The following is a 12,834-nucleotide window of genomic DNA, read 5'->3' as shown; positions in this document are numbered from 1 at the left end:
GCGCTGAGAAAAGACGGCAATATGAAGACATAAAAACAGACACGGGAGGGAGAACCGACAAAAAAGTAGCCACAGTCATGAAGAGTCTCGGACGGATAGATAATGGGGAAAAATGAGGAAGATAATGAGGAAGGTGTCTGAATAATGGATTGGACAGATGAGGGGACAGCGAGACGAAGAGAGCCAGAATGGAAAAAAAAAAAAAGAAAGAGAAGCGAGAGTTAAGGTATCGTCTGTGAGGTCTCATCACACACTCGCTGACATCGCTTTAATCTCAGGGCCAAAGGGAGACCAGAGGGTCCACCGACACACACACACACACACACGGACAGATTTACTGAGTGTTTGTGTGTGTGTGTGTGTGTGGAGCACGAGCGTGTTCGCAGAGTAACAAGTGGAAGAAAAAAAAAACATAAAAGTCCGACAGGACTCCTGTATGACATCATAACACACAAAAATGAGGACAGTTTAATGTGACAGCTTTATGTTTTGTTGTGTTTGTTTGTAGATCACACTTCAATCCATTTTTATTGGGATACATTTCTGCACATTCTACACCAAAACATGTCTGACACGGAAACGCTTTTTAGCACCAATAACACTTCAACCACGCTCACGTTAATAATAATGGTGAATTAGTGTGATGTGGGGCCCGGAGCTGCAACACAGGCAGCAACAGACGTGCAGAGGTAGAGCGCTTCTTTTAGTGATCGGAGGGTTCTTTGTTGGGCTGAAGTGTCCTTGAGTGCGTACAGACGTACTTCATGAAGTACTCTGAGTGGTCGACGTACTGGACAAACTTTTATATAATATATATAGTACACTTACACGTGCAACATGACTTAAGGAAAAAGCAAAAACAGTAAAGACAAAGTGAGTAAAAGTAAGTAAGAACATGAGGAGGGCATCGATGGATCTAGTATAAGAGCTATCAGAGCAGATATTAGACAGAGACACAGACACACAAGAATAGAGGAAATAACACTTATTTGCAATTGTGCAAATAGGACGTTTCAGAGAAGGAGGGGGCGGAAGGCATGAAAAACAATCTCACAGGAGTAGCAGGCGGCTTTTGTAATTATAGCTCCATCGTTAACATTTGATTATTGTTTATGCTCTGCCCGCAGTGCCATTGGCCAGGCACTTACACACACACACACACACACACACATACTATCTCCATAAACCTGCATGAATGCACATGCACTCATTTTCCAAATGTGCACACGCCAATCAAGACCTTTTCTGACTTCATGCACACTCAGCCACATCAGCGGTGTCACACACACACAAACCGTCCGTCGCATACACACGCGCGGCAGGCGAGGCAGCCCTTATAAATACTGTCCTACATTGTGATTTTGTTTGAGCCCCGTCTCCATGGCGCTCCTTCCTCACATGTTTATAGTGACGGCCCTTATAAATTAAAATTATCTTAACAAAACTTAAGCTAGGCTGTGCATGAGGCCGCAGCTAGGCAGGGGACAACAGCAGAAAGACAGAGAGAGACCTAACCCGGGCTATCCCGGGATAGGGACGAGAGACAGAGACTGAGAGAAAGAACGAGCATGGTTTGCTTCACACGGCACGTAAGATGTTAAGCAGCTCTTGACAAAGTGAGAAACGCTTTAGTGATAGTCGTCCGTGTGTGTGTGTGTGTGTGTGTGTCTTTACAAATATGCATGTTGAGTACGCCTGCACAGTCATGCAGCCTCCTCATCCTGAAAACTATATCCACAGCGCTCACGTGCCTGATGGGGTTCGAATTACCAACACATGGGCAGAATAAAATCTAATACCAGTAAAATAGGCAGAGCAGAGAAAAGATAAGAGATTTACTGTACACAGCCTTGAAACGAAACATCAATGAGACCGGCCCACCGTTTGCAGGGATGTGAATCCTGCATTTACTGACACCAAATCCATTTAACATTTTATTTTGCCCCGGTTACAGCCAAACAACCAGTGAACAACAATGGGTTGAACAATATGATGGCACATCTTTGAAGAGTGAAGAGAGAACAGCAGCAGGACTGTATGAACTCGTTATAAAGAGTGTAATTGATTTTCCGTTCAACTAACAACATCACGATGGATGTTGACACATTAATATGAACGTAAGGGTTTTTGTGAGAGAACAGGAGGATCATTTATTCTCATCAGTCCCCTTTTTTAAAAACAGAATTTCCTGTTTTACTTCGATTTCTATCTGAGTTCCGCACAAGTAGCTAAACCTTTCGCCTTTTTAAAATCCATCACTTATAATTTCAGCCATTGTCATGACCGCTGAATTAGATAAGAGGGACCGGGCTTCCCCCCCATGTTTGTATAAAGGAACATGTGAATTCCTGGTCAGAGGGTAAATACAGGGTTTCCACATTATTCGGGATCCGCTGGTCTTCGGCATGTTCGGTTGCAGCCACCCATTAGGGTCCGGCCTTAAGTGTGCTGCTGCTGAGAGATAATGGCAGAGCTGAAGCTATTGATTTATTTTCTGTCTGCGTTATGGTCTTCACAGACGCTGGCGACACACAGGCCCTGCTTTCTAAGCACTCTTCCAACGCTATCTCTCACACTGAACACCTTTGATGAACACGCGGCACGCTGGCTGATACGTGTCGTCAGTGAACAGGCGAGGGAATGATGTATGTCAGGACTGTAACCACGTCCACTTCCTACAAACAGAACTACAGTCAGAGATGTTCTTTTTTTAAACATACACACACACTAACAACTACAACCACTTCCCTTACCAAATTACAGCAACTACCTCTATTTCACAGCTATTTTCACAGCTATTTGTTGAAAGACCACAGCTGAGTCCTCTTCACTGTAGTGTCTGTATTGTGTTTGTGTTGTTGGTTTTTGGTTTTCATTGTAGTATGTATCAGAGTTGGGCCAGTTTAACTGTTTATTTTGAATCTCTTTCTGAAAGTCAATCCTCAAAGTTGACTCAAAATCCTAACCCAACTGAAACAAACCCAAACCAAACTTCTCCAAACTCCCTACAAACTCCACTATTTATGTTTGTTTTCATTTGTTTTCTGCTTGTTCTGCCCAGTTTATTTTGTATGCTCTGCTTCATTTAGCTCCTCGTTTTGCTACGTCACACTGTGGGTTGGTGTTAAGTTTTCTGTACACACCTAATTCTTCAATAGAAGGAGAATACTAAAGTGAAGTGAGCCACCCACAGGGGTTGTATGGGTCCAAAATGGGGAAAAGAAAGTGTTGGTTACTTTCGAAAACAAGGATATCACAGCTGAAACTGTACTACATTTATAAAAGATACAAGTAAAACAAAGGTTCTCCATGACACATTACAATTTCAGTCTTAAAAGGGTCTTGTGTTGGCGCTAAAGTCCTAATTGTCGTGTTTTTTGGTTTTGACAGTCCACTGTAAGATTGATTTAAAGTATAAGAATAAGGGAACAAAAGCAGCAGCAGCACTCGACTAACTTTCAAGAAGAAGCTTCCAGAACAGCGAAGCTGAAAGGTGAAATTTTACAGCGAGAGAGGGGCAAGGTTAAGTTATAAAATCAATACAGGACTGAACAAATGCTGCAAAATCGTCTTCTTTCTTCTTTTTTTTTTGACCCATTTTGCCAAACATAGACAATATCCCGAGAACACAAGTACAAGAAAATTAGCACGTCCCTTCGTCTTCTGCAGCGTTATGTTCAGAATGAATGACCGCCACAAGAAAATGGTGCAATAATTTGTTAGCATTTACTGCTCCTGTAGTAGGTCTACTTGAGCAGACTTGCCACCACTGCAGAACTCGCCCGTGCCATATATTGCAGATACAGAGAGACGTAATAATAAGATATAAAGTTGAAGGGAGTCCGCCGCTTCTGTGAAAACAGATCTGGAGTATTTAAAAAGGGCCTGGACTCGTCAAAATAAACGCTTGAATTTGCCTGCGACCCCCCCTCAGCCAAAAGTCACTTGTATTCTCGTTCTGCTTTAGCAACAATGACATTACATAAACACAGACTGCCTCAGATTAAGTGATGTCAACACTCCTACTGGTCACCTCTGTGCAGGAGAATGAAACAGGGCCACTGTGTGTGTGTGTTTACATGTATTCTGCATTACAGCTTCAGCCTTTTTACATATTTGTTTTTATTTTATATATTTTATATTCTTTTTATTCTATTCTCATTTCTTAACTGAGCTGTTGTGAATGTGTGTTTCCCCCCCCTGGGGGAGGAATAAAGTCATTCAATCATATTCTGCCTTGCCCACTAACCAAAAAAAACAGCAGTATTTATGTGAAAATGTTTGTGTGTTTTGTTCTTGGGAGTAAGTGAGGACAATGAGCACGGCTGGATACTGGTGAGAAACCTGATTCTTGGTCAGCCGTCCCAGGACAGACAGTCCCCTCTTCAGGGAGACACATTTTGCCCCGAAAGGAGAAATTAATACAGCAACTAACCTCGACTCTCCCCTCTCTCCAACTCACGGCTGTGCTCCTTTCTAGACCTTTCCCTCCACACACACACACACACAACATCACTCATCCTGTTACAAGTCCTTCTTTCCTTTGAAGGATGATAAGATGATAAACACCAGGAAACTGACACGTTTTTGTTTGTAATTCGCCTCTCTGTGAGTTCCTGACACGTCCTCGCGCCTGTTTTTATTCTCCCATTAGGCTTCTAAGAGACGGCCTTTACCTCATAGACGAGATAGAAGATTTTTGCCTTGCTTGAGTGTCCTTGAGCAAGACACGAGATACCTACTAGCTGCTGAGCTGCTGCTGTTGTACTAGAGGACAAGCAAAAATAGAAAATTTCTACTGGAATCCATAGAGTATCACGTTATCATTATTATCATTCATCCTTCGCGCTCCCTCGTTCTGTTTGTCCTCTGTGTCACATGTCTGTGTTCGCAGGTAATATGGCTTTGTACAGGGCAACACAGGCGAGGAGGTGACACACACGCAGACCAGGTGCAGGGTGGGAAAAAACATCTGAGTGTCATGAGCATCATTTAGTCATGTAAATGTAGAAGTCAAACATATTATAAGAAAATCAAAGTAGCACATTTGAAGAATTTAATGTAACGACGTTCTCCCATAAAGGTCTTAAAGATACTGTGATACTATGGAGATAATGTGTTTTTGTAATCTCAAAACCAATCCAGTTAATCTGGACTTAATCTTATTAGCAGCTCAGGTGCATGTTAGTTTGTCTTTGCCGTGAAATCACAGGAAATGCCAAAGATGCTCAATCAGAGACAGATCACTCAGGCGGCATCAAACTCTAACTACTCAAGATTCTTCACATTTGAAGTCCTTATCTAGTTTCCATTTTAATGACTGTGCTAAACAAGTTCTACCAGTTGAAATGCCGACTTTATTGATCAAAATCTTTGGCGGTAATGATATGAATGAATATATGAATCGAGTAATCGTTTGGTCATAAAATGTCAGAAAGTGTTGAAAATATTCACAGTTAAGAAGCTGAAAAGACTCAAACTGATTAATCAATGAATTATTCATTTAGTAATCGATTAATATCAATAACAATTACATATTTATACATATCTGTATAAGTTTTGATGTCCTGATGATCAATATCTTGTATATTCTTTCGTTTACATAAAAATAGCCCGTTTTATGGAAAATATTAAAAAGCCAATCGGGTTTGGGTGAAAGACAGGAGAAGAGAGTGAGATGAAGTGGGGGAGGGCAAGTCAATTAGAGAGGGTCGTACAGCAAATAAGAGATTATTTCCACTCAAGAGGAAAGAAAAGGAGGGAATGATAGGAGAGAGAAAGGGTGAAGAAAAGGCGAAGGCATTTGGACCGTAAATGATTGTTAATGGAGCAGAATTTACACAACCTGCTGAGGTGAACAGATAAAAGGAAACAGCAGCGGTAAATGGGGCAACAACCGTCCAATCTAGAGTCCCGAGCCAGTTAAAACCCCACGCAAAGTGTCGAGTGGCCTTAACCCATCATCATTTTATGGTGCCACTTCCCCCACTCCATCCTTCATTCAACAAAAAACAACACATTCATGTGCTCGCTAAAACAGCAAACTACAAAAGAAAAAAAAAGCTGTTTTCTGATTTGGCTCGAACCATTAATAATAAAAAGGGGTTGTTGTTGTTTTTGGAAGATGCTGAATGCATTTTTTTTTGCATTGCGTGTTGAAAACCTACCAGAGGGAGAGAGAAAATACTAGACAGCAGCAAAACGTTCAATCAACAAACAGCTGGAAATAAGTGACTTTAATAATGTCAGAAAAGCAATTGAACTTCAATGAAAAGCGAGCACGATGCGGCACGTGTGCAGCACAAAAGATCAATGAACCACAACCGTACGTCAAGACTCCCTCCACATTTATAAATAAGGCAGCTTTAGGCTCAGGCTTTCATAAACAGTCACCATCACTGCTCAGTGCGCCATTAAAGGTTGAGGTAAGGGTTTAACGGTTTTGTTTTGGAAAAATTCATCCAGTGAAAGACTAGTGCACTTTGGAAATAAGTAAAGGGTTAGTGAGAGTGTCCAGGGCAGTCGGACAAATGCTAATTCCCCTTAAAGCATAAATAATGCATAATTAAACAGATTTGCAAGCACTAAAGTCTTCTCTGATGCATTCAATTATTGCCGTTTGTTTATGTTGACACCCCAAATAGTAGTTTGTAAGGAAGACATCCTAAAGAGAATCTACAGTGATTTACTGTGTTGCTCTTGCAATGGGTTGGATTACAAGAGCCAGTAGGTTACAAGAGATAAAGGAAGAGATACGTTTAAAATGGAACTGTCAGTGTTGAAGCAGCACGTGCCGAGATATCCTGAGTTTAAGTTTCTATTATGGGTAAGACGCCGCAAACACTTGATCCGGCACTTTTCATAGAGCGACTCGACCTTTTCCTTTTGTCAGATCCTCCCTCAATGTAAACTCCACACCAGCAGTTTGTAACATGGGCTTTCTGAATGTATGATTGCATGTATGTATGTATGCATGGATGGATGGATGAATTCTGTATTCTTGCTGAATTCTGAATTCTAGTAGATTTTTCTCTTGTCACTTTGCCTTATGTAAATTTGGGCTGCTTCATTATAGAAATAATAATAATAATAACAATTATGATTATTTGGGTCAAAATTGAAATCACGATTATTTCACACTCATTGACTTGAATTTGAAACTCACGGAATTTCTTGCACGTAAGAAAAAGTGTCTTTAAACATGAAATGTATATCTATATATCTACTCATGCTGCGTGTTTAACCCAGGGATTCAACTGAAATTCTTTACAGATGATGAGCGGGACAGGACGTCAAACACCATTAATAATCGCTTTGTTTCTATTATTTCGTTTTTGAAATAAGAAGAACTGCTCTGCGTTTGACTGCAAGCTTGAAACGTTTCAGATTTCGTTCAGTAATCAGAAGTGAAGTCCAGATAGACACTTTATTGAACACTAATCAGCAACCAGCCCTAGTTAACGCACTGCTTCTTATAAACAACAACATTCCTCAACCCTACACATGCAGATGATGCTGCTCAAGCTCAGGTCTATAAGCTCCATGTTAGTGCCATGTATAATTTTGGCCCACATGTCCACGCTCCACCTCTAATAGAGTTTAATAATATATGACCACTATATTCCCACCCTCTTTAGAAGCAATCAATCACTCAGTCTTGACTCTTTACCCTCTCCATGCACATGTTCTACTGTTGTGTTACTGGGGTCCAGACGAACGCCACGTCAAGCTAAGATGGAGTACTGAGATGGTAAGATGGTTAGCAGGTAATCGTGCCATCGAATGCCTTCATGAATTTAACTGTGTCGGTATGTCCAGTGAGAGACTGGAGGAGTCCCACAAGACCTCCTGCTCAGACAAATTACCACAGGCACAACCTGCAGCCACATATGATCGTCTATATGTGGTACTGCCAATGGCAAAAAGGGAGGAGGGGTCAAAGGTGAAGGCAAACACTGAAACCAATCCCTCTGACTGTCGGCAATCGTCTGCAGAGCTTAGACAGCAAGTTTACAGTCACACGCAGACACACACACACATATATACACTGAGCGTGCATTTACACACAAACACAGACCAAAAATGAATCTGCAATCATTTTTGATACCTGCAAGGAAATGATGTGCTACATGTTCATTAGACGTTTCAAACTATGAGTGGGACTAATATTACAAATATTTTTATTAAAAAAATTATTGTTATTATCAAACTTTTCAAAAAGATTTAAATAAAAAACGATCAGCATTTACAACCCAAACTGATAGCTAGTTTACCCACACCATTAACACATGTAGAAAACAAGACTCTTAGAAACCACACAGACTTTCTTGCTGGGCTGCAGTTGCTTGTAAATCTCGACAAAACCGACCCTCGCAGTCACATTTACAGCATTTACAGCAGCTACAACAAAAGGAGGGACTCAGACGTGACAAAGAAGGATCAAGCTTTTCCACCGAATAACTGAATGGACTGTTACAAGAGGCACAAACACACTTCTCAATGGTCCATGAGTCATGTGAACCAGAGCTTTTGGCATGTCCAAAAACCCGCTGTGTGTCCAAGCAACTGATCGAGATGGTGAGCAAAGGAATTCTTCATGGTCATAGGGTTTCTGGGAACTCTATTGTATCTTTTAAACGAGTGCTGTGCCTGTTTTTCGGGGCCACACAGACGCTGTACTTGTCTTGCCTTTGCAGCAAGAAGACTTGGGGTTTGTGACCCGGTCGGAACAAGGGACTTTCTGCATGGAGTTTGCATGAGAGTGGATGGTTGTTTGTCTCTATGTGTCCCTGTGATGGACTGGCGATCTGTCCAGAGTTTCCCCCACCTTTTGCCCTAGGTCAGCTGGGATGGGCACCAGCGCCCCCGCAACCCTCAAGCGGAAGACAAAGAGGTGAGTGGGTGAGTGAGTGAGTGAGTAAGTGAGTGAATGAGTGTCCTTGTTTTCTTGGTAAAGTCTAAATAACAAGGCTTTTCACTTTGTTCACCTAACAGATGACAAGTTCCCAGAAGAGGCGGACTGCTTTACTGCCATGCAACTGTTAAACTTGCAAAGCATGTGAGTGTCTGAAGAGGCGTTGCATCCAAAAGGAGACAACTGACAAAGCTCTCCAACACCTTCATCCAGAAGAGGAGTCTGTCTGTGCTTCTTATGCACAGCCGTGACAGCGATATAGAAGTTTGAGGAGTGCGGTGGGACTTAAGTGCGTGCCCATGGAGAGACATTATTGTGGAGCGCTACCTCACCGCTTCTCCAGCATGCACCTGTGAGAGAGAGGCTCTTTAAAGCGATGCATCTGTTCCAGCATCCCTTGTTACAATTTAGGAATAATTAAAGGATCTAGGGAAGTTAACACGGCATGCTACACAGCGGCGTACGGCTCAATTTAATTACAATAGATCAACGGTGCCTTAATGGAGCTTCGTTTTACAATGAATTTGGCTCACACGTGGTTTACAGCTCTCAGCACGGTAAGCAGCCCACGTGTAATTAATCAAAACAAATGCACAGCACAGAGTGACACTGAATCATGGGAATAGTGTACTCAGTTAGCAATTTGTGCACCCGAGGTACAGTTTTTCATGTCAAGGAGCAACCGAATAAGTTTAAGTCTCGGGTAGAAAGTTTGTAACCCGCTAAGAAGGCGACGTTTCACAACACGGAGGCAGCAGCTCACGTCTAAAGTCAGTCCAGCTCCATCTATGAGGCCATGGCATCTGAAACATGATCTGGGCACCCCCCAAGTGCCTGCACTGCCTCTCACTCAGAGCCATAAGCAATAACAACAATGGCAGAGCTGCCATCCACCCAGTAATGTCAGTGAGAATGTCACCAGCAACATGCTGTGGAAGCACGGGGGTGGGGGGGCGGGGGAGAGAAAGTAAGAAGTGAAAGAAGCGGTGGCAAGAGTTTGTCAACCTGCACTTAGTAATAATGTGTCACTGGTGTAAGAAGAGAACACGCGAGAGTCATGTCCCCGAGAAGGGATTTCCCTCCGTTATAAACATATGATGGCATTGGCAGAGGGACAGCTGTACTTGTCTAAACAATGACATGGAAAGCACAGCATGGTCTAAGGAGCTCCCACACATACAGCTCTGTCCACCCTGTGCCAGACGCAGCAGACACTGCTGGAAGACAGCTGCTGCTCCACAACTGCCCTGGCCTTCACTTTGAAAGGAGACAAAAAAAAACACACACACATGCAACAGTACATGTGCACCAATTGAACTTTGACTTTCAATGAGATCCGTCGTCCACGCCACGTTTTCTAATAAGCCGTTAAAAGACTTCGATGTGACTCTGAGATTCATCTAAAAATCCAGTAGATGACCTCACTCAACAGTGCGAGTTAACGTTCTGATGCGTTACATGCGAGTCCAGGGTCGTTGGTCTCTCAGTGGGAAGCAGGCACCGTCAGTGACCTCATACTTTTCCAGTGTTTACATGTTGTATACATTACAGAGCGTATGGGACAGAGGTAGTTAATAATCTTGACAGAACACTCTCCACAGTCAGGGAATTGCCTTACGTTGAGATCTATGTTTGGTGCTGTTGTGTGTTTAATTGGTGAGATTCTCCCTCATGGAGTCAGAATGGGTTGAAGTCCTTTTTTTTTTTATCTTAAAAGCCGTATCAAACAAGTGCAGCCCACTTCTGAACTACACGTATGACCATAAAAACTCACACATTTTTTTTATTTTTTTATTTTTTTATTTTTCTTAAGGACAACCAGCAGGTTCCATGATTTGATGATTTGGTTTATATAAAAAAAATGACCCCCTGTGGATTTGGATAAATGAAATTCAACATTCAAGGATCTTCTCATGATTTAATCAGACAGAGACAAGGGGGAAATTGAACAGTATACCCCGTGTTGAGATGATGTACGGCATATGACCGTGCTAATTGCAGCATAAGCATCTCTGCTGGGTTAATTGGAAAACGGATTAAACGACTGCTGCTGTATGGTGATGCAAACACATGGTGAAAGTCTATGTAGAAGCATGTGGCATCTTTCACTAACTGCATGAAACTTTTCATTTGGTCACACGAACTCTTTTTGAAGAATGGTGATGATAATAAATAAACTTACATGAACGCATGGTAGATGAAGGCCCATCCTCTTGGCCTCTCCAGCACGTTGTACAAGCAGTTTTGCAACTTTCTCGCTCTCTTGCTGGACGTGGAGGAGTTGGTCCGGGGTCCCGGTGGCCCCGGCAGCGGGGTGCCCAGCAGACCTGTGCGGTGAGACGGGTGTCCGCGCTCCGGAGTGGACGGCTCGCTCCTCTCCGTGTGGACAGCGGTGAGAGCCACGAACTCGACCCGCCGGTCGTCGTTCGGAGCCGAGGGCGACAGCATTCTGATGCCGCCGTTGTTGGACGGACTTCCTAACATCTTGGTGCGCTGACGCGACTTCGCTGCATTCAGACCTGACACTTCACTGGGTCTTCGGCGGGAGCGCAGAGCAAAGTTTACTCCAAGTCATAATCCAGGGTTTGTCTCGGCTTTAAAGTTGTTAATGACGATCAACAAAACGCACGAGTGTCATTCCGGCTCTCTGACGGTCAGTCCGCCAGCTTGAGTGTGCCGTTCACAGACGAAAGTTATCTGTAAATCAGGTCACGGTCGCAGAAGAAAAGATGCACAATAGTTGGACAAGTGAGCCGCGCAGAAACATGACCTTGGGCGATCATTGTTAAGAGTCAGATAAGAGACTAGAGAAGTCATGTACACGTGCACTCGCGTTCACATGAGCTGCTGAGAAGCTGCCATCACTCTGCACAGATGACAGCCCCAATCAAGTCAACCATCCAGTGCTGGATGCGCCGCGCGCGTTATAAATCACGATACGCGGCGTGGGTCTAAGTTCCTCCTGGCAGTTTCTTCTTCAGCTTTAACCCCCACAGCCGCTAACACCAGCTTCTGCTCTCTCCTCTCTTCGTGCGTGCGTGTGTCTGTGGACAGGCGAGGGTGCAGTAGCAGCAGCAGCAGCAGCGGAGCGGAGCGCGCACAAGTGCGCACCATCAGCAGCGCTGTGATGTCAAGAATCGCAGTCTTCCAAAAGTGTGTGGAAAGGGCACAGGGGAAGGAAAAACTCGTTCCGTTGTCTGCATCTGGTCTATACACGCTCACCAAGACGGAAACCTCCTTCCTCTCTCTCCCTCGCTCTCTGTCCGGTCAGCTGAAGAACGTGCTGAGCTGAGGCGAGGACTCTGGGTGAGTGTGAACATGGGAGGCACGCAGGGACAGGGAGATGCGCACCGGGTAGTTTGTGTTGTGCACTGTATTCGGAGCAATCTGACAGAAGTGATGATTGCAGTTCGATTGGAAAGTTTTAGATATTTTATGTGTGACAATAGTGTCACTATAGTGTGTTTGGGGCGAGTTGGTCAGTACTGTCTTACTCAATCTAATATCAAAAAGTCTAATATCACTACTTTACCCAGAAGTAGTGTAAGGAATTGCAATTAAAAAAATATCTTTCAATTATTAAGCAAAGTAATGCTGAGTTACTGCGTTTTGCATGTTTTTTATGCTTTAGATGTTATATTATGATGACAGTTAGGCACAGCAGGTCATGGCAAACCAAATAAGGAATATACAGAAAATTAAATTTTGAGATGCTGCTACGTTTGTTTGCTCTCCAGTTTTACTGATGTTTATTTCAATAAAGGGAATTTACTAAAGTAAAAAGTGATATCACTCGTTACTTTTCGATGCCACATAATAAATCAATGAGACACTTTCCAGAACAACTTGCCCAACACCGGTCAGGAGGACCCAGCAACACGACCACCACTGCCTCCTCCTCAGTGAACAGAACTTTCTAA

The 12,834-nt window shown here is 43.2% G+C and overlaps 1 protein-coding gene across 5 annotated transcripts in view; it reads right to left on the bottom strand.

The window, feature by feature from the left end:
* The window catches only part of LOC131447727 (potassium voltage-gated channel subfamily KQT member 4), a 40,979-nt gene extending 28,777 nt beyond the window's left edge, over nucleotides 1-12,202 (bottom strand). For all 5 annotated transcript variants that reach the window (XM_058619713.1, XM_058619714.1, XM_058619716.1 and 2 more), the window contains exon 1: nucleotides 11,097-12,202. In XM_058619713.1, the coding sequence (XP_058475696.1) occupies nucleotides 11,097-11,398 (302 nt within the window). In that variant the 5' untranslated portion in view covers nucleotides 11,399-12,202. The remainder of the gene's footprint in view (nucleotides 1-11,096) is intronic.
* Between the last annotated feature and the right edge of the window lie 632 nt (nucleotides 12,203-12,834).

This window comes from Solea solea, chromosome 20 (assembly GCF_958295425.1).
Source record: "Solea solea chromosome 20, fSolSol10.1, whole genome shotgun sequence".
NCBI classification, from domain to species: Eukaryota; Metazoa; Chordata; class Actinopteri; order Pleuronectiformes; family Soleidae; genus Solea; species Solea solea.
Note: the sequence above shows the minus strand (reverse complement) of the source record. Positions and strands in the feature narration are given on the sequence as shown.